Raw genomic sequence first — 27,539 nt, forward strand, 5'->3', positions numbered from 1 at the left:
ACCCCAGTGTTGGCAGTCATCACCTCCATCCACAGCCAGCACCTTCTCACCTTCCCACATGAAACTCTCCCCATGTCTGCCTTTTCTGCCTGATAATGGCCACTTTGGGCCTTGTATAAGCAGAATCACTACATCCTCATCTTTTAGTGACTAGCTTGTCTCATTGGCCATAATATCCTCAAGGCTCATCCGTACTGCAGCACGTGCCAGGATTTCTTTCCTTTTCGAGGCTGAATTCCACTGCATAAAGTAGCCAAATTTTCTCTTTCCAGTCATCTATTCAAGGGCACGTAGGCTGCCTCCATATCTTAGCTGCTGAAATAATCCAGCTATAAATATAAACCCTGGTGTACAAACATCTATTCTAGTCTCTGCTTACAATTCTTTTGGCTATACCAGAAGTGGAATTGTTCAGTCATAAGGTGATTCTATTTAAAGGAATTTTAAGGACTTGCCACACTGTCCATAGTGGCTATTCTACTGTGGATTCGCACCAGCAATGCACACAGTTCAAATTTCACAAGTCCTATCCAGGACCTGGCACTGTCCAGTTTTGGCAGTGGTCACCGCACTGGGCCAAGTGTGCTGCACTGCACTGGAGCCATTGTCACCTGCCTGGTGACAATGGGGTTGAGCATTTCTCCCATGCTTTCAGCATCTGAATATCTTCTTTGGGAAGGAGTCATCCCGAGTCCTTTGTCCATCTTAAATCAGATTATTTTTTTGTTTATTTTTTTTCCTTTCTGATGTTGAATCCCATTTGTGCTAGACCCAGGTTCTGTCGGATCTGTTTGAGCATTGTCTCCATCTCAGAACCACTTTCCCGTGTTCTTGAATGATTCCTTCAATAAGTCCAAGTTTTGCATTTTGGGATAATGTAATTTCTATACCCCCTCCCCTTGCTGCCTGTGTTGTTAAAATTTAAAATTCTTAACCCAGAAGCTTCAACCCTAGACTGCAGGCTCCAGTAAGGCAGGGACTTAGTCTGTCCTGGTAGTGCTTATCTCTGCCCTTCCACAGTACCTGGGAAAAATCAAGTGTCCACACAGTCTTACCAAACAGATGCTGAGCAAGAGTTTGGCTCTAAACAGAGACCAGATCCATCATCAGAAGGTTCTTCCAGATGCCACACAGGATTCTGACAAGATTTGGAACTGACAGGTTTGCTCCTCCTGGCATATCAATCAGGGTCCCCATGAGGTGTCTTAGTAGAGAAAACTCATTATGTCAAGCAGCTGATTTGGTGCTGGGGGACAGGACAGGCAAGCCCTAGGGTGTCCTGGAGGCAGAGGAGGGCTGTTCACACTGAGCAGCTCAAGGAGGGACCACAGAGCTGGGACTCTGAGAGACGGAGGGGAAGAAATGGTCCCTAGGGATGAAGAGTGTTATTATTGTGACATTCCTGTCCTCTGGTTCATTTAACATCCCCAAAGACAAAGTTTGCCAGCACATGACTGAGGAACAAGAAGATGGTGCAGACCCCACTCCTCGGGGCACAGAAGGTCTCAGGGCTGGGGGTACAGCTAGAACTGGTGTGTTACAGCAAAGTTAAACATGAAGAATCCAAAAGCCAAGATCAAAACAGCTTCAGAGTGTCACACACAAACTGAACAATGACAGCTGTGCTGTGTTGTGTCCGTGTGTCTGTGTAGGTGCACACAAGCACATGTATGCGCATGCATGCAGAGGTCAGAGGGCAAATTCAGGTGTCACGTCTCAGGCTTGCTGGCTAGTTACATGTCAACTTGACACAAGCTGGAGTACTCTGGAAGAGGAATCTCCGCTGAGAAAATGCCCCTCAGACTGACTGTAGGAAAGCCTGCTGTGCATCTTCCTGACTGACTCTGGGTAGGCCCAGATCACGGAGGGAAGTTCCACCCTTAGACTGCTGGCCCTGGATGCTATGAGGCAGAAGTTAAGCGAGCCATGAGAAAGAAGCCAATAAGCAGCACCCCTCCATGGCCTCTGCTTCAGTTCCTACCTCCAGGTTCCTGCCTGACTTCTTTCCCTGATGGAGTATGACTGAAGTGTTATAATCTGGAATAAACTCCTTTCTCCTCAAGTTGCTTTAGACCGTGGTGTCTTATCACAGCAATAGGAAACCATAACTAAGACAAACAGGGCCCGTCACTGGCCTGGAGCCTCACCAAGCTGGCTAGGCTGACTGGCCAAGAACCCTAGTGATCGCTTTATGTCCATGCCATATTGTCATTGCTCGACCTGAATTCTGGGGCTCTGAAACACTCTGCCAAGTGAGGCCCCCTTCAGCCTTACAGTGCACTTCATGCGTACACTGCTTGAGAAACTACTCCTGGCCACCGTGAGTCACGTCTGAGGAGTGGGGAAGTCCAGGTCCTCTACTCAGGAAAGCACAAGTGAGCACGAGGGCAAACTGCATCAGTCAGCACGTATCTGTCAGGCAAGGCCAAGGACTCTAAAGGGAAAATAAAGTATGAACTGCCGCACCGAGAAGGGAGAGAAGGAGCCAAGGAAACAAACTACACAGCCTTGAAAACAAAACAAGGCAAAGAGAGAAAGGGAGATTTGGTGCCTTCCAGGGGCCCAGGACTCACCTCTCCTCCCATTACATGGATAGACCACGTCTGTAGATTCCTTCTGATTCACTCATATGCTAACGGAAGAATCTCAAAGTGAACTGGGAAAGAAACCCAACTATTGACCTCCAATATGGAAGTGGAAACGTTTAAGTAAGAGTGCTGATTGGAGCCGGGCAGTGACTCGGGAGGCAGAGGCAGGCGGATCTCTGTGAGTTCAAGGCCAGCCTGGACTACAAGAGCTAGTTCCAGGACAGGAACCAAAAGCTATGGAGAAACCCTGTCTCGAAAATAAAAATAAAGAATGAATGAATGAATGAAAGAAAGAAAGAAAGAAAGAAAGAAAGAAAGAAAGAAAGAAAGAAAAGAGTGCTGATTGGACAGGCCCGTGCCAGTGGTATAACCTGGTTGTTTGCTGATGTCTAATAAAAGAACCCAGAGCTGGGAATGTACCTGAGCTGTGGAGCCCTTGCCGAGCATACACAAGGCCTTGGGTTTAATTCTTAGCTCTGAAATGGGGGGTGGAGATTAATGTGTGAAAAGGGGAGGAAAAAGAGAAGGAAGAGAAGGAGAAAAACACTATTAACTTGATACAATATCATTTATTTTATAAGAAAAATATTGCTACCAAAAATAAAAACAATGAGAAAAGGGAAAAAATTACAGAAGAGTCTCACAACACAGATTCAAAAATCCTACAAAACTATTAGCAAACCAAATCCACTAGCATATGAAAAGCTCATTGTGCTGAGCTGGGTTATCTTGGGAATGCAGATGTGGTCTAACATTTGAAAATCTAATGAAGAGGGGGAAGCCCACACAATTCGATGGATGCAGAACACTCAAAAAGAAAAGCTCAACTAGAACACCCATTGGAGGATTCATATTAACAAAGGAAGAAAAGGATCTTCCCAAACGCAGAGAGCTGAAGAAAAGGCCAGGAACCAACTGTATTTTCATATGTCCCCAGAGGTGGCATTTATAATTTATGATGGTCCCATTATTAATAGCAACAAAGTTACATAAAACAGCTAGGAATGACTCTAACGAAACAATATGCCTTATTAAAGACACTCAGGAAGGTAATTGCCAAAACAGCTGGGAGAAAAAAACAAGGCAGCAGGATGGCTCAGAGGGTAAAAATACCTGCTACCAAGCCGGACAGCCTCAGCTTGGTCCCTAGAACCCACAGGGTGGGTGAAGAGAACCAGCTCCCTGGCCAATTGTCTTCAGACTTCCACACACATGTTGTGGTTTACATGCGCACGTCACCACACACATATACACACATACTGTCTTAAATCCCTGCTCCTGGTCAACTGGATGCACAAACACATCTCTCTAAGCCATATTCTTCCACCTCCTGTCCCCAAAGTCTCATGCTTCTTTCAGAATATAAAGCACAGCACAACTTTAAAAGTCACCACAGTCAGACTGGAGAAGATGGATCAGTGGTTAAGAGAACTGGCTGCTCTTCCAGAGGACTTAGGTTCAGTTCCCAGCACTCACATGGCAGCTCACAACAGTCTGTAACTCCAGTTCCAGGGGATCTGACACCCTCACACAGATATTCTTACAGGCAAAACGCCAGTGCACATAAAATAAGAATAAATCATTTTTAAAAAGAGGTCTCCATAGTCTTTAAAAATTCCAACACTTTAAATCCCATCTAACTGTGAGTGCCTCTAAAATAAAAACAAGCTATATACTTTGAACACATACTAGCAAGAATGAATATGTTTTATTCTCAAAGGGAAGAACCAGGTAATAAAACAGTCACACCAAAATAAAACTAAAATCCGTCAGGTGAAATACCAAACCCTACATTTTCCTGTATAGCATCTGGAACTTAGAGCATAAACATCTAGCTTTAAAAGGCTGGGGTATCCCTGACCCCCTGAGTTCTGCCAGCTGCAGCACCTCCAGCTTCTCTCTAAAGCTCAAGCTGGCTCCGTCTGACACCTGCGGCTCTCGCTGGCAGATGTCCTATGCTCTTGGCAGCTCCGACATCCTAGGGTCTCCACTGAACCTGACGTTTTGCCTTCACAGCTCCACACAATGGCTGTTCACAGGGACTACAACCAGCCACAGGGTACCTGGCCTCAGCTGCTCTTCATGATCCTTGCATCTTTGTCTTTAAAACCAAGTATACAAAGCTTACAATGCTGCTAGGTTCTGTTGCCAGCTCAAGGTGTAACCAGGCTCCTGGGACTACAGGAGCACCAGGTCTCATTACAGATGGTTGTGAGCCACCATGTGGTTGCTGGGAATTGAACTCAGGACCTTTGGAAGAGCAGGCAATGCTCTTAACCACTGAGCCATCTCTCCAGCCCTGGGAAGGTGTTCTTAAGGAGCAGGGAACCTTTTCAGGTTAAGTTTCATTCCTTTAAATGAATTTGTTACTCTACAGGATAAGGCCTCCCACGGGTGAGGTCCTACTCTGGGATATCCTTCCTTTTGTCCCAGTATAACATGGCAGGCTTCTCTATATTGGTGCTGATCTCTCTACCATTGATGGCTGCTTCCTCAGCACCAGCCTGAATACCATCCTGCCTTGACTCTCCTCTGCCAAACAAAGATTAGTCCATCAACCTTCAAATTTAATCCTACTCAAGTTTTCACAAGACAGAAGAGATGCAGCCAAATTCTTGGCAAAAAAAAAAAAAAGAAAAAAAATCACAAGATTTGTCCCATCCCAGCTCCTGTTAGAGCTCTGTTTGTTCCCTCTGAAGCCTGATGAGCCGGATCTCTCGGCAGCCCATTAAATCCTTCACACAGCATCCAGTGGCTTTTTAAGCCCAAAGTTATAAACTTCTTCCACATCCTCCCACAAAACATTTCTAAAGGCTTAAAAACCACGTGGTCATGGCAAAGCTTATCACAGCAACTACCCCACTCTCGGAACCAATTTCTGCCTGAGCTTCTTTCCTGGTCACTATGATAAAATACCTTAACAAAGGCAACTCAGGGGAAGAAGGGGGTTTCTCTTAGCTCACTGTTTCAGGTTACAGTCTATCTTGGTCAGGGTTTTTATTGCTGTAAAACACCATGGGCAAAGCAAACTGGGGGAGAAAGAGGTTTATTTGGGTTACATTTCTACACTGTGGTGGCTCACTGAAGATAGGAACCTGCAGGCAGGATCCAAAGCCCTTGCTAACCTCATTCTGAAGGGCTAGGGCCTAATAGAAACAAAATCCATTGCACACCTGAGCTTTGGTTAAACTGCATGGCCTCCTACGACCCCCTAGACTCCTCAAAGGCATCAACACTAGCCTAAATTAGGACACTGGCTGTGCTTTTCAAACAGGGTTGGGATGAACTACTTCTTTTTTTTAGCTGGTCTCAAACTCAGAGACCCCCTGCCTCTGACTCCCAGGTGCTGGGATTAAAGGTGTGCGCCACCACCACTGCCTGGTGATGAATTTCTTAATATCATAACGCTTACATGAAATCAATGCCATGAGTTCACCAAGACACCAGTGCACACAGACACTGCTCAGAACCTTGGAGGGATCCACTTTGAAAATCACGTGCTCCCGGAGGGTAAGAGGCTGACACTGAGATTAAAGGAAGCTAATGTGGGAATTTTTATTACAAAATATCAAAAACTTAGGAAATCTCAGACCAGAGTTTCACTTTCACCCTCATGTTATCTGTAACACTATGCTCCATGTCCACCACGGTCACTTCCCCAACAACAGAACTCAGTTTTTCCTTCGCGTGCTTTTAGGCTAAGCAGTGCAAAGTTCCTCTCAATACATTCTCTTCAATGTAAAGAACATGTTTAGAACAATCCCAAACACCATCAAAAAATTTTTAAAAAAATATTTTAAAAGCCTGAACAAGCAAAAACTATCACTCTACTGGGTAGTTTTGTGTGTGAACTTGACACAAGCTGGAGTCATCAGAGGAAGGAGCCTCAGCTGAGGAGATGCCTCCTTGAGATCCAGCTATAAAGCATTTTCTCATTTATCCATCAATGGTAGAGGGCCCAGATCATGTAGGTGGTGCCACCCCTGGGCTGCTGGTCCTGGGTTCTATAAGAAGGTGGGCAGAGCAGCCATGGGAAGCAAGCCAGTAAGCAATACCCCCTCCATGGCCTCTGCATCAGCTCCTGTCTCTCGGATCCTGCCCTGTGTGAGTTCCTGCCCTGGCTTCTTTCAGTGATGAACAGCAATGCTGAAGTGTAAGCTAAACAAACCTTTCCCTTCCCAACTTGCTTTTTGGTCACAGTGTCTTTGTCGCAGAAAGAGAAGCCTTAACTAAGACAATCACGTTATCTGGGTGTGGGATGCCTGTTTTTTTTTCTTTAATTTTAATAAAGAAAATAGAGCTGGGCAGTAGTGGCACAAGCTTTTAGTACCGGCACTTTCGAGGCAGAGGCAGGTTATCTCTATGAGTTTGAGGCCAGCCTGGTCTGCAGAGTGAGTTTCAGGAAAGTCAAGGCTACACTGAGAAATCCTATCTCAAAAAGACAAAAATGAAAGAAAGAAAACAGAGACACTCAAAACATGGAGAGAGATTATTTTCATGGTAGGAAAACTTGGTAACTTAAACTCATCAACTCTTCTAAATTAATCTACACATGAAAATGTAATTGACATGCAAACACCAATAGTATTTTGGGGAATCTTTTAACTGAGTGTAACTACATCAAAGCGAGGCCTAAGCAAAATTAACATAAGGTAAGGGACTTGCCCTATAGAAACAGACATCCTGAAGTCATGATAAACTGTTGTTCGGGTACTCACAAAGCAAAAACAGGCATGCGTAGAGGGTCTTGCCCTAGAGACACAGAGACATCATAAACCTACAATAAACTGACAACAGAATAACAAATTACCAAGGAATAGACCCATACATAACAGAGCATGTCTGTGGTGGAATATTAGTTGAAGATGTGTTACGTTTGTTTATGCTATGGAACATTTGTTTAATGATGCAAAGATGTGTTGCATTCTTTTATGTTGCATTTCTTTTAACTCTGTGAAGCTGGGTTACTTTGCCTGTCTAAAACACCTGATTGGTCTGATAAAGATCTAAATGACCAAGAGCTGGGAAGGAGAAAGGATAGGTGGGGCTGGCAGGCAGAGCAAATAAATATTTAGGAGGAGAAATATGAGAGGGGCGATCAAAGAGCTAAAGGAGGCGAGGAGGACTCCAGGAGCCAGCCACCCAGACACACAGCAAGCCACAGGTAAGAAGAAAAGAAAGGTACACAGAAATAGAGAAAGATAAAAGCCCAGAGGCAAAAGAGAGACAAGATAATTTAAGAAAAGCTGGCTGGAAACAAGCCAAGGCAAGGCTGTGCGTTCGTAAGTAAGAATAAGACTCCATGTATTTATGTGGGAGCTGGATGGCAGGCCCCAAAAAGTAAAGAGTAAAAAACAAACTACGTTTTGGTACCCATCGTGAGGCTCGAATACACAGGGCCTGAGAAAGCTGGAAAAACTACAGATATGGCCCCTTTAAGAAACTCTGCCTTGGCCGGGCGGTGGTGGCGCAAGCCTTTAATCCCAGCACTCGGGAGGCAGAGGCAGGCGGATCTCTGTGAGTTCGAGGCCAGCCTGGTCTACAAGAGCTAGTTCCAGGACAGGAACCAAAAGCTACGGAGAAACCCTGTCTCGAAAATTCAAAAAAAAAAAAAAAAGAAACTCTGCCTTATAGCAGATCATTTAAACAGCCTTTCCAATGATAAATAGAAAAAACTAAGTTAAACAAACAAACAAACAAACAAAAAACCCAAAAACCACCTGCCACTGTGCAGGACACTGGCATTCCAGGGTTGCGGGTTAAATACAGTTCCTAGTCAAAGACATCTGCGACCAGGCCGAGAGCCTGAGGCTTGGCTCTCATATAGCTTAGCAGTTTAAAGTTTGCTCACATGGTTAGGAAAGACTAGAGATATGCATTAAAAGAGGGCCAGATGGGGAAAAAAAAACATTTTGTGGCAGGGAAAAATATCTAATCTTTAAGGTAGTAGAATTTTACTATGTAAAACACAGATTATACAGGAACTTGTAGGCATCCAAAACCATGAAGGCCGGGGTGTATGTGAGTGCACGTGTGTCTGTAAACGTGTGGTCCTGCGATCACACAGAGCAAGTAGTCAGCATCTACAGTCCTGCCTTCCCAGAAGAGACAATCGGGCAGAAACTGTGTGTGAGCAAACAAGAGGTGTGAGCAGATGCACCAGCAACTTTCACAATCAATGCAAACGTAAGCCACAGTTAACCACTGCTAGTGCTAGGAGCCCAACAACCGCACCCAGACCCGGCAAGAATGCCAACATGGCACTGATCCTGTAACAGAGGGCTGGAGAGGTGGTTCCGCTAAAACTGTATTCTGCTCTTCCAGATGACTCAAGTACAGTGCCCAGGACCCACATAAGGCAGTTCAAACTGCCTGTAACCCCAGTTCTTGGTGGGAATCCAGAGCTCGCTTAGGACTCTGGGCACCAAGCACACATGTGGTTCACGGACATACACACAGAAAAATATTCATGTGCAAAAGAGAATAAAACTAAGAAAAATAGGAACATAAGAGCTGTGTGTGACACATTTACACAATGGAACATTCATACAGCAGAAAGGTGATCAAGCTGCAGCTACGCCTAACATCGCAGGGAAAGCTTTGAAGTTGTGCCGGGCTACTATAAGCCAAGCGCAGACTTGCAAAGCATCCACACACAGTGGAAGGGCAGCAAATGGCCATGTTTGGGAAGCCAATTGCTCAGCTGGGGCTCTTCCAGCAGGAATCTCAATCGTCTTCCTTCCCGGAAACTAAACAAAGGAGAGGGTGGCAGGCACACCCGTCTACGTCCCTCCACCTGCAGGGCTCCTCTGCAACCCTAGGTCCGCTCACCCTCCTGGAGGCACCATCCAACGGTCAGACACCATCCTGGCGACTGGCACTGCAAGGGGGCTGCTGCACAGAGCACACCTCTAGAGACAGGCAGTACTTCACATGGGAACACTGGCCACCTCGTTCATCAAAGACATGGGGTGGGTACTGGGGGCTAGACAGAGCTGAGTCTCAGTTCACACACGGGATGGCCACAGATACCCTGCTCAGGGAGGTAACAATATGGGGCCTTTTTTAGGTGTGGTCTTTGTTGATAGTACCAGGAGAAAGTATCTATTTTGAAACTTCCTCTCACACAAGGAAAGACTAGACATATCTTGTTTGTTGAATGCAGAGCTCTCTTGTTTATTGAATCCAGGCTTGGTCTCGGTAAGTTCCTCATTGCTGGCCAGCGTGAAGGAGGAATTACCATTTTCAGCTCCACTCCTCACTGTTCCACAATTGTTGTGTTTTGTTTTGTGTTGGAGTCAAGGTTTCAAGTTGATGGGAGAGAGTCTTCTGTTTTGTGTTAATTTCATTGGTTAAATAAAGAGACTGCCTTGGCCCTTTAATAGGACATAAAATTAGGTAGGCGGAGTAGACAGAACAGAATTCTGGGAGAAAGAAATCCAAGTCAGTCAGTCGCCATGATTCTCCCACCCAACACAGACGCAGGTTAAGATCTTCCCTGGTAAGCCACCTTGTGGGCTACACAGATTATTAGAAATGGGTTAGATCAATATGTAAGAGCTAGCCAATAAGAGGCTGGAACTAATGGGCCAGGCAGTGTTTAAAAGAATACAGTTTCCGTGTAATTATTTCGGGTGTAAAGCTAGCCGGATGGCAGGATGCAGCCCCGCCGCTTATGCAACATCAAGTAGTCCAGACTAGCCTCACTATATGGCCTTGAACCCCTGACCCTCCTCCTCCCTACCCTGAGTGCTAGTTACAGCTGGCTTGTTCTTTTTAAAAGAGTCTTTAGGGGCCATCAAGATGGCTTGGTAGTAAAAGCATTTAGCAAGCATACTTGATGATCTGAGCTCAGTCCCCCAGCACTTAGTAGGAGAATCAACTCCAAAGCTGTCCTGTGACTTCAAATGCATGCCGTGGCCCACATGTTTGCATGTGTATACACAATTAACAATGATGATAGCAGTAAATAAAATAAAAAAATTTAAACTATCTAAACTAATGTGTTTTCATCTAGGGAAACTTTCTTAGTTTACATTTCCATCACAGAAATAGACACAAGATGAAAATAGGCTCCCTGGCTCTCACTGGCCCCTAAGGTAATGGTTATGACCAGTCTGCCTGCTCAAAGTCTCTCGTTGGCTTGATGTGGTGGGGATGGGAGGTTGAAGTAGGTACTGAATGCAGGGCCTCACACACTGGGCAGGCTTCCTACCATGGACCACATCCTCGCTCTCTTTTTCCTTTCTGGTGGACCCTTACTACACTGTCGAGGCTGGCCTTGAACTGTGTAGCCTAAGCAGAACTTGAATGGGCTATCCTCCTGTCTCAGCTCAAGAGTGACTGGATGACAGGCTTGTGGTATCACCTGCTGCAGCAGCATGTGCACACCAGGGCTAGCCACACAGTCGGCAGGAAAAGCCACATGCTGCACATGCCTAGGAAGCCGAGTTCAAGTCTAGAGCCCACAGTGAGAGAAGAGAACTCTCAGAAGTTGTCTTCCGACCACATGTGTTACAGCACACGTGTGCATGGCCACCTGCGTACACACCACATGTGTTACAGCACATGTGTGCATGGCCACCTGCGTACACACCACATGTGTTACAGCACACGTGTGCATGGCCACCTGCGTACACACCACATGTGTTACAGCACACGTGTGCATGGCCACCTGTGTACACACCACATGTGTGTTACAGCACATGTGTGCATGGCCACCTGCGTACACACCACATGTGTGTTACAGCACACGTGTGCATGGCCACCTGCGTACACACGTGTGTTACAGCACACGTGTGCATGGCCACCTGCGTACACACCACATGTGTTACAGCACATGTGTGCATGGCCACCTGCGTACACACCACATGTGTGTTACAGCACATGTGTGCATGGCCACCTGCGTACACACCACATGTGTTACAGCACATGTGTGCATGGCCACCTGCGTACACACCACATGTGTGTTACAGCACATGTGTGCATGGCCACCTGCGTACACACCACATGTGTGTTACAGCACATGTGTGCATGGCCACCTGCATACACACCACATGTGTTACAGCACATGTGTGCATGGCCACCTGCGTACACACCACATGTGTTACAGCACATGTGTGCATGGCCACCTGCGTACACACCACATGTGTTACAGCACATGTATGCATGGCCACCTGCGTACACACCACATGTGTGTTACAGCACATGTGTGCATGGCCACCTGCGTACACACACACAATCACTTTAAAAGCAAAAAAAATAAACGTGAGTGGTTAACAACGGCTTGAGGACACTGAAACCTTTATATAAGAAAGGGATTTAAATGTGCATTTCTGTGAGCTGCTGTTCTCACTGGGTACGAGGAGTCCTACTGGTCACACACTGTCCCTCCTCATGAATGACAGCACACTCTCTTGAAACCCCAACCCCAATTCCAGGGACTCAAGCCCTGCCTCCATCTCCAACATCTCTGGACTCAGGCAACCAAGAAGGTTAACTTGCAAAGGAACCCACACTGCATAGAACTCAGTTTGATTGGTGATGGTGGCACACGTCTTTAATCCCAGCACTTGGGAAGCAGAAGCAGCTGGATATCTGTGAGTTTAAGGCCAGCCTGGTCTACAGAGTGAGTTTCAGGGCAGCTAGGGCTACACAGAGAAACCCTGCCTAGAAAAACAAAAAAGAATTCAGTTTTATTCCTATGCCCAAATGATGCCTAATGCAAATTCAATCCATTCGTAAGCAGTCAGCAGACTTCCAGTCTGATCTGTGATAGCCTACCACATCACACCTGAGTCCCGTTCTGGTGTCTTTCATGCCTACCCCTGACAGCTCAGTGGGTTGGCAGGGAGTCATGTAACTGCTGCTTTAATACTTCAGAGTGAGAGCCCCTGCCTGTCATGGTATTAGCATAGGGTGAGACCACTGCCTGTTCTGAGCCACCTCGTTCCTGTGCTGATCCCCGTCTCCCAACATTACTCTCACGTCTATCACTGAGCACATCCGGTGCTATCATTTACAAGTCTGGCACTGGCTACTTTAAGAGACAGACACGGCCTCCATCAATTCCAGGAGGTCACTACCTGTAGCGGGCTGGTCTGCGCTCTCCGACAGCCACATGTTGAATCCTAAACCTAGAACCTCAGCACATGCCGATGCCTGCTGACAAGTGCCCATCAAAGGAGCTCACTGGGTGACCCTGATGTAGTATGATGGACACATATGGAGAAGATGACCCCATACAAGGCTTACCTCAGGAGGACACACCCAGGTCTGTGGAAGAACATACCTCCACCTTCAGCCCAAACAACCTGGCATGGCCCGTACACATCCATACAGGCATTTACCCTCTGGCCCCAAGGAGCCTCTCGAACATCTATCTCCCAGCCCAGGGCAGTCCTATCCACACATTGCACACACCAGTGAAAACATTTCTCTGCCTCCTGAGATCAAAGAGAAGGGAGGCTTGCTTGGCCATCATGGAAGCCCAAACCAAGTGAGGACCTCTCAACTCCAACCACCTGACTCCCTCAGTCCTTTCCACTACCCTCCCTGGCATTTCAGCAGATGGAGGTAGGAGGGTCCACTCTCAGGGGGCATCACCATTCTTGTAATCCCCAGCTGTTCAGTGGGAGTCTTGCAGCTAAGTGAGGACGGTGAAGGCAAGAACACCCCAGGAGGAGAAGCCTTGGGCTATGGCAGTCCTGATGCTAGGGGCATATGAGCTCTGAGCTTTCTGACAGTCCCCTGCCAGCTGGCAGGCTCAAGCCCACGGTTTAAAATGTCCCAGTTACAGCAGTGGCAAATGAAACAAAAACCCCTTCTAAAGGAAGTGAGGAAGTGGCAGGCAGCAACCTGAGCTGCCTGAAACATTTTAACAAGTGTCCCTGCAGGCAGACCCCAGAACTACCTTGAACTTCTGGCAATTTGGGGTGGGGTCAGGGTTCTCCTCCTTCCCCACCAGGCTGAATCCTGTCAGGGCCCAGCCGATGTCCTATAAATCAGGGCTTCAGCAAGAAGCTGCTTGCAGGTGTGTTAGAATTCAATGGAAGAAGAAGAGATGAAGTCAGGGCTCTTCAAAGAATTGGATGGGTAGCTGCAGACTGAGGGGGCTTGTGCCTGCCTGGGTCTCTGAGACTTCATGGATCGGATACAGGCAGGAATTTGTTCTGGCTTCCAGACAGTGAGACCACACACCACTTCAGAGACCTGCAGGCCGAGCTGCAGACCTGCTCTGCAAGGGGTGGTCCCTCACTGGCATCCCAGGACCCTGGGAGCTTCAAGCTGCAACCCTTCTCAGCCCTTGGCTATCTGTCCACTGCTCGCCAGAGTTTATGCTTGTGTTGTTTAAATCCTGTGTGGCAGGCCAGTTTACCTCACTTAAGGTCATTTCCAAACTGGCTAGCCAGACATTCCTCAAGGGGATAGCCACTATCCAACTGGTACTCTTTGCTGTCTGTTTACTTCATTCTTACCAAGACAGGGACAGGTGACAACCACCTTACTGGCTAAAATGCATTTGTATGCACTGCCTGCAGGACTGCCTGGGCAGTTGCTCCTGGTCATAAGGACCTCCTCGAAGGAACATCTGGGCAAGGCTTGCTCCAAAGGAAAAGCTAAGGAAGTAGATCCCCGGCAGTGGGTGGGGAGAGAAGGGTGAGGAAAGTGACAACGTATTCCTGGGAACCTAGAAAGCTGCCGTAGGGCTGGGTACACATGCAGGAAAGACCCGAGGAAGCCACAGTTCTTAACTGAGAAGGAAGAGGAGGCTAAGGCAGGAGAACTGACTGTCTCAGGCACCTAAGATCTGACATTTCTGTTACATCATGCGTCAGTCACAAAGCTAACCAGGCAGACACTACATGGGTGCATAACAAAGAACAAACCTCACACACTCTGCTCGGGAAGCCAATTAACAAAAAAAGCAGATAAATAAGAACATGGGACTGTCCTGGAGGGGAGAGGACACTCTCACCATCAAGTCTGCCTCCCAGGGACACTGGCCTACTCTGCCTGGTACCCAGGGACACTGTGTGGCCAGGCAGGGGTGTCATGGTAGGCATTAGGCACTGAGATACTCTGAATGGTCAGCTCCTGCTCTTGTACCTGGGGCCTTGCAGATACCCTGCCCGCTTGCTACTCAGCGCTGCCACAGAGGCACTGGAGAGCATTCATGTTAAAGTGTCGATCTCTTCCAAGTGGTGGAGGCAGATCTGCAATGACCTTGACAACATTTCTCCTATTGTTTTAGTTGTTGTGAGCCTAGCCTTTAAGGCTGAGCCATCTCTAGTTGGACATTCCTCAAGGGGATAGCCACTACAGTTGGGCAGCTGCACCTCCCCCCCCCAAGTCTCTTAATCAAGTGCCTCTGTCGTTAAAAAACCCACCACCTGCTGCTCCTCACAAGCCTCCTCAGAGTGTGTGGTCTCTTCCTTGTCACTTTTCTAAACCACATCCCTTTCTATATTCCCCTCCTCATCTTAATAGCTTCAGGTCTTTCCTGGTCACCCTCAGACACACTGAGCCTCCCTGATTACATCACTGCACTGTATTCTGTGACCCCACCACATCCTGGCTGCTCTAGCTGCCTTCCGGCAAATGCTGACAAGAACCAGTGTTCTGTAAAGCTGACCACTGGCTATCCACAGCCTCCAACTGCTCCCTCCCTTCCCAACTTCTGTCCCTCTCATTTCCAGGCAGTTCAGCCCTCTGGCCTCCCCTCTGTTTCTAACAAACCCCAAGCCTTGCATAGTCCTGTCCTTTATTTTCAGTTGAAATTTTAGGGCATAAACTGAGCATGCCCAGAGGCATGAATTTTTTAAGAATGTGTTCCACAATATTAAACTGAGCAGGCTCAGGAATGCATTCCTTAACCGATGCCTGGATGACTATCTCTAGGTCCCCATGCTTCCTCTGCTCAAGAGGCCGTTGCTTCAGGAAGGCCCCTTGTTCTCCTTCCCACTCTTTGCATCTGAGTTGTGCTTGTTTTGACTTTGCACTCACCAAGATGGGAATCCACTGCATTCGTTTGCAAAGAAAGCCTCCAGCTCAAACAACCTGCTAAGACTTGATTTTTAGAAAATTAAAAAGAATGAGGTTGAAAATCAGTTCAGCGTGTGTGTTTGCTTTAAATCCACACTTAGCTGCACCAGTGTTACCGTGACCATCTGGGGACAGGGCACCAGAAGCACCCTTCCTTCCCAGATACAAGTCATAATGAAAAATCACTACAGCTTATGAGGGCTCTGGGACAAATCCCCACCAATGTGACAGCTAAAGCCTTTGTTTTATTCCCTGCCCTGACCAGCTTTTGGAAGGCTTGAAAGAAGTTTCCCACTACTAAAACAAAAATATGCACCAGCACAGAAAGATGCCTATAACTACAGTGTCTCTGAGAATGGCTTCCCAGCAACAAAGAGGTAAACGCTGACCGAGCCATGCTGTGGCCAGCACCTCACCTCAGACAGCACCGCCTTCACTGAACAGAGGCCTGGAGGAAGGTCTGGTTTTCTCCTCTTACGTTCCAAACTTAGATCCCACAGGAAACCAGAGGTCCCCAAGGGACACTGACCATTGACAGATCAGGTTCTCTGAGGCAGTGATGCTCAAAGGCCCCATCAGCTGCAGGCAAAGAACGTAAGCCGCCCCAGGGATTCGCCAGGGAGGTCCCCAGAGAGACTCTGCTTCTGTAAGCCTTTCACTCAGACACTGCAATGACAACTCAGGCTCAGACACAAAAAGGGCTTCAGAGGAGCACCAGGAAAGGAGCCCTCTAGCAACCAGCATGGCCAAGAGCCAGAGAGGGAGGGAGGTCCTGCCAAACCGGGAGGTTTCTGCATGTCCAGTACAGATGTCCTGACAAGACCAGCCAGACAACAGCCTAAGGTCAGGGTGCAGACCAAGGCAGAGGCTGCAGAGCAGGACAAAAGCCTCAGTGAAGGGCAGAGCAGATTACTGTGACAGTCTGCAGAGGCCACAAGGCCACTGGGAGTGAGCCAGGGCTGTGAATGGCAACTGTTCAGGTTATAATGAAGCCGTTCCTTCTAAACGTCCTCCAACTTACCTTTTTGTCCTCTTTGGTCTTTCTAACATTTCGATGGGGCCCAAAAATGTTTTGCATTCCAAAAGCCTTCCTGGAGCAGTCCCTCTTCTGGGTGCTCAGTGGGGCCTGAGCAAAGCTGCCCTCCACCCGGTACCGGTCTGCAGGGATCTTACTCATGGGGGGAGGCAGCGTGCCGCAGTTGACGCTGGACCACCCGTCAGTAGAGTCTGTGTAGGATTCCTGGTCACTGGCATGTCCGCACTGCCACTCTTGGAGCACGTGGACTGGGAGCCACCTCTGGTTGAAACCACAGCTGGAACCTGTGGCACCCCTCTTGGAAGGGGGTACAGAACTCCTCAAAGAGGTTGGAGGGACCTCCATATGAGAGGTAGGTCCTGAAGGCTTTGTTAAGTCCCAAAACCTGTCGGTGTGGGGGCTGGTTTCCAATGGGGAGCCCACCTCTGGGTCGTGGCAGAAAGTTCCATTCCAGGATGCACCCCAAGGCTGTGAGCTCCTCCCACTCACACCTTCCCACCCTGGGCTACTACCCTGGCCGTGCCTGCTCGAGCTCCCACCCAGGTCAACCACAAGCACCCTGTTGCTCTTCTCTTCCTGGTTGAAGTTGCCAATGCCACTGTCACTGTTGCTGCTGGTGCTGTTATTCTGGTGGGCATCAGCATCCCCGTCTAGAAAGGCACGGGCCCGCACACCCTCAATCAGCTCACCCATGTCTCGGTACAGGACAGAGATGAACTGAAGCACAGGGAGGGAAGATGCTGGGAATTCCAAGCAGCCGCTCGTGTCTGGGTCAGCTGTGCATGCAAACCCAAACCTCCGTGCGATGCCTTGGTGAATCTTGTGATGAAACAAGTCTGGGTCCACCATGAACACATGGCAGGACGTCCTCAGGGCACCTTCATCTTCCTGTGCCAGGCCTCCATCATCATTGGTCTGCATGGTCACCAATCCGAAGAACCGCCTGTCATCTGGGCACACTGCACTGAATGCCAGCTTCTCCGCAGGATATTCTGCCACCACGCCAGCCCTGTCAGTGACCAGCTGCACACAGTCGTGCATGACCTTCATGGTCACTAGTGAATGGATCTTCTGCTCAGCCCGCAGGCGGCGCATGCAGCCACGAATAGCCTGTAAACTGTCATGCTCCAGGTTGGAACTTGTGGAAGGGAGCTCGATGGAGCCCAAATAGCCCACGACCATGGCAACATTTAAAATACTTGCATCTAGTCCAAAGTCGTCATGACTGTCCAGCCCCACAGTGAATACAGAGTCATCATTGATAACTTTCGATATCTCTTCCTTGGAGAGCATGCTGGGATGTGGTGCACAGAGACTGTCCTGACCAACATCAAGCCGCAAAGCAGCTGACTCGGACAAAGACCTCTGCTTCAGCTTCGGTGACTCAGGGCCACTGGCACAAAGATTTGGGCTTTCAAAAATCATGTTGAAAATCCCCCCAGACTGCACCTCTTCCACAACTCTCTCTGCCCTGTTTATACCCAAAGCCTTAGAATCAAGCTTAGGCCTCAGCCAGCCTTTCCCCTCATACAGGCCGCCTTCTTCATCGCTGGAACAGGACTCCACATGACTGGTGCCCTCACAGATCACCATGTGCAGAACACCAGAGCATTTCCCAATTAGTTTCACCACATCTTCGTGTGAAGCTTTCTTCACATTGATTTCGTTGATGGCTAGTATCTGGTCTCCAGCCCGGAGACCCACAAAATCCGCAGGGCTGCCCCTCATGACACAGCTGAGCACACAGGGTGCCTGTCCTGACAGGGTGAAGCCATAGCCAGCTCTGCCTCTGGCCACTTCCACGCTCCTCACTCGAGGGGCCACAGCGCCAGGCTGTCGCTTCCCTGGCTCCCCTGCCCTGTACATCCTGGTGCACCTTCAAGGCCAATTGCATAGCCCACTAGTCCAAAGAGTCCATGTTTCAAGGAATGTTGAATGCTACTGAGGTTTTTTTGTCTTGAAATGTTGCCCTAAGGAGGAAATACAAATACCTTGTTATTAAAGATCCTGTATCTCTTAACTTCTACTGGCATTACCTGACTCTACATGGTAATTCACAATAAAAACCACCAGAGTCTCTACAGTCAAGGTGAAGGCAAACCATCTAAATTTGGAGGATCTGATGCCAGGCTAAGAACCCTGCTATCACAGTGGAAAGCTGTGATCTCTCTCCTTCAGGATCCTGAAGAGGATATCCATAGAACAACCTGGAGGCCTCTGCATTCAGCCTGCATAGACAGAGGCTAAGGCACAGGCCTAGGTTCCCCTGAAAGCTCCATGGAACCCCTTGTAGGTCCAGTGTTAAAAGCAATGTTTGCTGCTGTTCTGGGGTCAAAGGCCCCAAAGATCACCACCCAACTCTTTTACCTGATCCCAAATTCCCTCCACAAAATGTACTCCCATGTCCCATGACTCTCCCACAATTAATTTATTTTGAACAAAGAGCTATGCTAGGAAAACACGTAACTATGAAACAACCTCAATCAATAAAACCATGGAGGTCATCCAAGAGAAGAGATAAAAACAGCAATTGAACAAAGCAAAACAATGCTGTACTGACTTACTTATTCCAGGGGGCATGACTTCATAAAGTACTGGTTGTCATTAAATCCAGGCCTAAGATTCCAGGGTATTTTTGTCCTTTTGGCTGTGAGTCTTAGCCTTTAATGGCTGAGCCATCTCTCCCAGCTCCTTGAGGGTATTTTTTTAATTATTTATTTATTTATTATGTATACAATATTCTGTCTACGTGTATGCCTGCAGGCCAGAAGAGGGCGCCAGACCTCATTACAGATGGTTGTGAGCCACCATGTGGTTGCTGGGAATTGAACTCAGGACCTTTGGAAGAGCAGGCAATGCTCTTAACCACCGAGCCATCTCTCCAGCCCCCCTTGAGGGTATTTTTTAATCAGCCTTAAGAAAGTGAAAATGTAACTACTTTACTCTAAAGACAAAAAGGTTAAAGAGCAGACCCGAGTCAAGGTCCCCACACCACCCAGGCCAGTGATCCACAGGACTCCTAGGACTTGGCACGGAGGCACACCAGGTTAAGACTCATTACAATACAGGAACTCCAGGTAAAATCAGCAGAGGGGAAGATACACAGGGATGCCCAAGAAACCATGCATGAGCTTCTAGAACCTTCTCCCAGGGAAGTCACAAGGACACACTTAAGTCCCTCTAGCGAGGAGCTGTGACAACATGCACATGTGAAATGTCCAAGCAGGGGCCCAGCAGAGACTCAGAGTCTAGGGCTGTCACTACTTGTGTCCTCTGTACAGCATGTATGAAAACTCCAGTCTCCCAAAGAAGAGCAAGTACATAAGTCACATTGTCTCTGTGTGTCACACAGTCCGCAGAGGCACAAGAAACCTTTCCCACCCGGGGAGGCAGGTGCCATCCCAGCATGCAGGCATCTCTTGGGTGGGTGTCTAATGCTGTGAGAACTCTACTGCCTCAGACTCCTTCAAGATCATCCTTTAGAAAATACAGTGGGCATGACGGTGACTCCGCTGGTAAAGTGCTTCTATGTAAGCACAAGGGCCTGAGTTTGAGCCTTGGCATTAAAATGTGAGCAAAGCAACACATGCCTATAAATCCAGTACCAGAGAAGGGCAGGACGCTGGGAGTCTATTGGTTGGCAAGCTACAGGGTCAGTGAGTAATCCTGTCTCAAAAAATAAGGTGGAAGCCATATGTGGTGGCATATAACTTTAAGCCCAACACTCAGGAAACAGAGGCAGGCAGACTGTGTGAGTTCAAGGGCAGCCAGGGATTCACAGTGAGACCTTGTCACAAAGACCTGAACATACACAAACACGTATATACACATATACCACACACAGAAAAAAATAGATACCAATACACACATATCTATGACTGCTACATCAGAAGGCCAAGGTAGGAGATCTCTATAAGGAGGAGGTCAGCCAGGGCTACAGTGAGACCCTGTGTCAGGAAGGAAAGGCAATCCAGGAGTGGCTGGAATGTGATGATCCAAACTATAACAACGAGCTTGGTGTTTGCAGAACACGTCGTTGAGTTAATTACCCTCTCAAGACATTCTTGTGTCTTGAGATAGTTTCCAGTAACAGAATTGTGAACAGATTCTAAATGATTTACAGACACACAAAGGCTGACTGGCAAGGGCAGTGGAAGAGCATCAGGATGTTGCGGGAGGTCCTTCCGCTCCTCCAGCCTATAGCCGCTGAGATACCAGCCCATGGGGGCGTGGTCTCTCTCCCTTTAAAAAAGCTGCCACTTTCCTCTCCTCTCTCTCTTCACTTCCTGCTCTGCCGGCGACTAGACTCCCTTCCTGGTTGCGCAGAGGGCTGTTGTCTGGGACGGTGATCTGTAAGTTTTTTCCCCTTTAAATAAATACCACCCTATTAATCATAATTCCAAACTGGTGTGGCATTGTTTGTGACTTACGCCTTCATCAGGAGACTGCAGGAATGGTCCCAACAGTGAGAACAAGGGGACACAAGATGCATGTTTGAGAATTACTTTTGCTACACAGGAGTGAAGAAAGGACAATTTATCTATAAAATATGGCATCATTTAATATCTAAGTGATGCTAAATTAATAATTTATTAGTCATCAATAAGATGTACATACTGGATCTGGGAGTACAATCCTATACAGAGAATGATTAGCATATGAGAAGCCCTAGTCTCCACTCCACACTGAAGATGACCAAGAAGCTGTTTTAAGATCTCAGTGGATCTGTTGTGGAATATTAGTTGAAGATGTGTTGCATTTGTTTATGCTGTGGAACATTTGTTTACTGACACAAAGATGTATTGCATTCTTTATGCTGCATTTGTTTAACTCCGTGAAGCCGCATTATTTTGTCTGTCTAAAACACCTGGTCGGCCTAAATAAGTGCTGAATGACCAATAGCAAGGCAGGGGCAAGAATAGGTGGGGTTGACAGGCAGAAAGGATAAATGGAAGGAGAAAAGGATCAAGCAGCAAGAAAAGAAGAGGTAACCACCCAGCCACTCAGTCAGACACAGAACAAGAAGGGAAGAAAAAAAAATACAGAAACAGAGAAAGTTAAAGCCCATAGACAAAAGGTAGATGGGATAATTTAAGAAAAGCTGGCTAGAAACAAGACAAGCTAAAACCGGCCATTCATAAGAAAGAATAAGACTCCATGTATTTATTTGGAAGCTGGGCAACGGGCCTCCAAAGGGTGAAGAGAAAAGAAATGAAAGCAAACAAACAAAAAGAAAAAATCAACTACATGGGTCTTCTCTGGGGAGCAATGGGCAGAACTGTGGCCCTTGCACTGTGATGCCCACACTCATGCATGCTCCCTCTCCAACCACAGAGCATGCAAACAAGCTGATGTGAAGGATATGAGACAGGGAGACAGATAGTCCTGACCATTCAAGGGAGCTCCATGGAACCCTGGAACCCAGGGAAAGAGATGGGGAGAGGTGTCATTCAGCAGAGACAGCGTGTGTGTCTGGAGCCCCAAGGATAGGGCTCAGGATGTAAGATGGAGACAACAAAGCCTCCAGGAAGACTCAGCCCTGGGACGCCGTGACTTTAGAGAGGTCACCAGACCCATGGGTGCCACAACATGGCTCAGCCTTATAGCTTCTTGTTTTGGTGGCTCCAGAAGCAAACACAAGGGACTGCAGGAGAGACACAGCACAGGATGATCTGCCTGGGACAGTGCTGACCATGGTGTCACTGTGAAGATCAACCAATCGCTGCAAGCTGCTCCAGGACCAAAGACGCAGCACCCTCCTCCAGGGCCAAGAAACCCCTCACTTGTCTGGCTCAGTCTATGGAACACAGACACAGATGGTACTGGGCTCAAGACAGGCCCTCCAGAGCACAGCCTCATCAGTACAGGTGCCACCAAACCACATTCTCTAACAGGGACCTACCCCCAGAAGATCCTCTGGCCACCTCTTGCCCTCCCCCACAGCAATTATGCTCCCTACCCCCACCCACAACACCTGTGGCTGTCAAAAACCTACCGGGCACCGCCTACACCAACATCTACATCAGGCACACACCGAAGACCAACAGCTGTCCCACTGACACCACCCCACAGGTTCAAGTTGATGGTCCCTGACCTCCCAGTTACTGTAGCAGCCAGATTCCTAGGCCCTTCATGAAGAACCTTGTGGAGGTCCAGGCCTGTCCTCCTACCCACCCATCCTCCTGACCCTGGCAGACCTGGATCTGGACCCATCAGGACACAGTGCAGAGGTAGGACCAGCAGGTTCTTAAGCCACATGGTTGTCACCAAGCAAGGCACAGAGCAGCAAGGTGAAAAAAAAAGTTCCTTTCTGTGAAGACCTCTCAGGCCACAGACCAGGGGCCCACAAGGCCACTGCACCAGACAACACCACTGACTTCTGATACCTACTGCTTCACGAATTACTCCCAAAGCAGTGGCGACCCAGCACTTGGGTGCAGACATCCCCAGGTGCTCTCAGTCAGGGAGTCCTTCGCCTACTGAAGACCCTTCTGTCTGTTTCTTCTCCTTAGGGACCCAACTTCTGTCTAACTGCACTCCAAGCCCCCTCCCCGCTCTAGCTCTCCCTTAAAAGCTTGCTAGAGCCGGGCGATGGGGGCTCAAGCCTTTAATCCCATCACTTGGGAGATAGAGGCCGGAGGACCTCTGAGCTTGAGGCCAGTCAGAGCTACACAGAGAAATCCTATCTTAAAAAACAAACAAAAATAAACACTAGCTATCATCTCCCAAGCCTCCCTTCCCCTTTCTCTCCCTTCCCCTCTGCACTGCTCCCCCATCCATGCAACAGCCAGCCTCCTTAGAAAACCCAGACCCCATGGCCTCAAGCTGTCCCCACCACCCAGTCACATGGTTTTATGACACCACCTCTGCTACAAGGCATCCCACCCACCTAGGGTCCTGGGTTCCCTCTCAAGTTCTTTACATCAGTGTCCCCAGCCCGTCAGTATCCCTTTGGTCCCCTCATTGTGCTCCCAGACCTCTGAAACCTGGCCCTCCCTTCCCTTCTGGCTCCAGCTCATGACTGGCCTTCCTCTTGTGGCAGCTTCTCTCCTCATTCCCCTGCCCCTTCTAGAAGGTTCAGTCTCTAAGAATGGCTCCCAGCTGTCTCCCCATCCCAGGGATTTCCACTCCATGACTGGTCTCCTGCATGTTTATCTCCCACAAGCATGCCCAACAACCCAATCCCAGCAGAGTCCAAACACCCTCAGAGACAAGGTCAGCTCTCCAGACGTCAGAGGAAGACAGCCAGCCCCTAAGAACACCCTAAAACCTTGTCAAGCACATGCAGATACCAGATGGTGCCACCTCAAGATAAAGTTATCCAAACTATGACAGACTACCACAACAGAGCATCTCCTAAGCCCAAAACATGGGGCTGGACAGTGGCCATCCACAGCATAGAGCAGAGCAAACGGCGTCAGAGAGGTTGGAGGCCCTGTCCCTGAGCTGCACAGGAGGATGGAACATGAGCTGGGTTTGTCTGCAAGGAGACAGGAGGCCCTACCTCAAGGGTATGTTTGGGGTTGTACACTTAAATTGTAGGTTGTGTGTGAGTGGAGAATTCTGAAATTCTGACCGCAGCTGAAATTGAAGCCAGGTGCCAGCATCTGGGAGGATGTCTGGCCTTGTTTGACTTTTTAAAGGGGGAGAGGCTAAGAATAAAGGAACCCAGAGAATAAATAATGGGCGGGATCATGTAGCTGCCAAAAGAGAGGGCCCCCACCTACCCTGCAACTCAAGGGGCATGGGCTGTAATGTTAGGACAAGACAACAAGGGACCCTGTTACTTCTATCCAGTCTCTAATGAGCAGCTAGCAGCTTGGATCCCGGGAGAGAGTAACGGTTAGTGGGGGCAATGGTGGGTTAGTTGGTTCAGAGACAAAGACAGACAAGGAGCTGTGCACTCCGAGCAGAGAGCACAGAGAGTGCCCCCATAAAACAGAGCAAAAGGACAAGAACGTACCACAGACAGCACTTAGGCTGAGAGGGCACAGAACTCCAGCAGCCACACACAGGCCCCAACACTCCAGGACCAGCCCACTAACACAAGGGGCTGGCCACTCCTCACACCAGCACCTGTGTGAATGAGCACAGCTTTGCCCGTTCCTAAGACAGAAACCTGTGGTGACTGCCCAGAAAGGGCAGCACCTCCACCTTGTGTCTCCACTGGATGTGATGATCCAGCTGACCTGCAGCCATCCACACGAGATCTGTCCTGCTCAGATCTCTGCCGTCACCAGTTGGTCTTCTCCATCTGCCAAGGAGCATCATCTGCACTGAAAAGCAGGGGACAGGTGGACCACCGTGGGGGAACCCATGCCCTGCCTGCCTTCCCATGAGCACCTCAAACAGCTTCACTAAAAGGAGCAGGCTGCTGTGCCCACATCTGTCGCACACATCAACATGAGAGCTTTCTCCGTGCCAGGCACGAGAAAAACAACAGGGAAAACGGCCCACCTGGGGAGCCCACTCAGGGACTGCAGGTCCCTGGGCAGAGAATCTAAGAGAGGAGGCACCAAGATGAGGCAGGAACATGCCGGCTCCACTCCCATCACCTACCCAGCTCATCTGCACCCTCTTCTTGGAACACGCTCCCACCTCCCACTCCCAGGGCCACTCAAATTGCACAGGCTTGCTTCCTGCCCTGGTGTGCTTGAACACGGATGTGCAACCACAATGGGAGGTTTCTAGAGGTGCTGAGTAAGACTTGCCCCCCTCAAATTCACATTAATTCACCGATGCAACAGTATTAAAAAATAATGGAACATTTAACACGTTAGGCTACCCTGTAAAAGAAGTGATGCTGCTCTCACAGGAGTGGGTTAGTTCCCACCAGAGCAGGCTGTAGAAAGGGTGTGTTTGGCCCCTCCCTACTGGCTTCCTCTTGCTTGCATTCTCACTCTGTGGTGCTAGATCACCAGGGCCATGAGACTGACCAGGGGCCAGTCAGAAAGGGCTAGTCAAATTTGGAGAGTTACTCAAACGTCGTTACCCTACTGAGTACCCCAGTGTTGGGTATTTTTGTTATGGTGGCAGAAAAAGAGATAGCTATGGCAGGTCTTTTAGCAAGGTGCCCCATATCTAGAGGGCAAGGCACATCCCTGCCTTCAGAGCAAGAGTTCTGCCAGAGCTGCTGAGCCAGAGAAAGAAGGGTTGCTCCATAGTACTACTGAGAAGTGGAGGAACCTTTGGGAGGCTGGGCTGACTAGAGGAAGCTAGGTCATTAAGATATGTCAAGGTTTGAATGTGAAATGTCACCAACGGCCTTGTATTTCGAACACTTGATCTCCAGCTCGTGGTGCTGTTCTGAGAAGCTGTGAAACCTTTAAGGTATGGGACTTTACTGGAGGCAGTGGCTCACTGGGGAGCAGACCCTGGGAATTAGCCTGGTGTAACGGCGTTAAACGAATACAGACAGATTGTAAATATATATATAACTTTAATGGAGAAATAGACTTAGAGAACCACCGTTCCAGCACTCGCCATATTTATAGGTAAACATTAGCCCAAGGCGAACACGCCCCCTAAGGGGCGGGACTTATCCCTACATCTCCCCCTTTTGTCTAAATAAGACAGAACTAAACCAAATACAACTATATACAATAATAACAAATAATAAATATAACAAACAATATTGAGAACAAAAGTTTTGCTAAACATTCTATCTCAAGGAGTCTAAATAATGTAGAGAGTAACTACAATTATATAATCTTCAACTCCGTCAAAGATCTGAGAAGGGAATAAATATTACTTAACAACGAGATATATCCAAAATGTGCAACAATTGACAGAGACAACTGACTACCTGGGAAATCACCCAAAGTCTCGTTTGCAATGTTGAGTCAACCAACTTTGGCTAAGGCTCAGTTGGTAGAGCATGAAACTCTTAATCTCAGGGTCGTGGGTTCGAGTCCCACATTGGGCGCCAAAATGTAACAGTGTAAACGAATGCAGACAGATTGTAAAAATATATATATATAGCTTTAATGGAGAAATAGACTTACAGAACCATCCTTCCCGTGGAGACCAGGAAAGCAGAAGCAAGTGCTGCAGCAAGCTCGCCAGATTTATAGGTAAACATTAGCCAGAGGCGAATACGCCCCCTAAGGGGCGGGACTTATCCCTACAGCCTGGTCCAGCTCCAGCCTGAGTTCTTGCCTCCTGATCTGCACAGATATGACAATCTGCCCGGCAAGTTCCCACCACCAATGATGCCCCAGTCACCATGCCTTCCACAGTTTGCTAAACTGGATTCCCTTAAACCAACCCTGAGCTAGAGCCAAGCTCTCCTCCCTGGGATGGCCTGTCAGGTATTATCTCAGCAACAGGAAAAGAAATGAGACATGGTGTGCCCTGGAAGGGCACTGGAACACCAGCTCCTTCCTGCCTGTCCTTCACTTCCTGGCTGCCAGGAGGTAAGACATGGTGTGCCCTGAAAGGGCACTGGAACCCTGGTTCCTTCCTGCCTGTCCTTCACTTCCTGGCTGTCAGGAGGTAAGCTCTGCTCCACCGTCTGCTCCCCCCATGATGCACTGCACACAGGCTCAAGCAGTATATATCCATATATATCCAAACACATAGCCATATCAATCACCAAGGATCTTGCTGAGCACACATTCAGAAGGAAACCAAACACCAGAGGACTGACAAACACTCTGGCACATTTCCCAGGTGCCCATAGTGACAGGGCCTTCCATCCTCCAGGAGAGAAAACTAGGGCTGCCTCGCTTTCTACTCCCAAGCCCTTCACCCATTACCCTGTGCCCAGCCCAACCAGACATCCCCACAAGTGCTGTGAGTATGACTGCCTTTAGGGACACATGAGCTCTCCAAACTGGGCAGCAGCACAGTACGTCGTGGCTGTGGGCAGG

General features: G+C 48.4%; 1 protein-coding gene across 5 annotated transcripts in view; it reads right to left on the reverse strand.

Annotated features, from left to right (window-relative positions):
• Rgs12 (regulator of G protein signaling 12) overlaps positions 1-27,539 on the reverse strand; it is a 100,761-nt gene that overhangs the window by 65,444 nt on the left and 7,778 nt on the right. For all 5 annotated transcript variants that reach the window (XM_075943825.1, XM_075943824.1, XM_075943826.1 and 2 more), the window contains exon 2: positions 16,654-18,638. In XM_075943825.1, coding sequence (XP_075799940.1) covers positions 16,654-18,534 — 1,881 coding nt within the window. In that variant the 5' untranslated portion in view covers positions 18,535-18,638. The remainder of the gene's footprint in view (positions 1-16,653; positions 18,639-27,539) is intronic.

The sequence above is a fragment of the Microtus pennsylvanicus genome, chromosome 12, assembly GCF_037038515.1.
Source record: "Microtus pennsylvanicus isolate mMicPen1 chromosome 12, mMicPen1.hap1, whole genome shotgun sequence".
Classification (NCBI taxonomy): Eukaryota; Metazoa; Chordata; class Mammalia; order Rodentia; family Cricetidae; genus Microtus; species Microtus pennsylvanicus.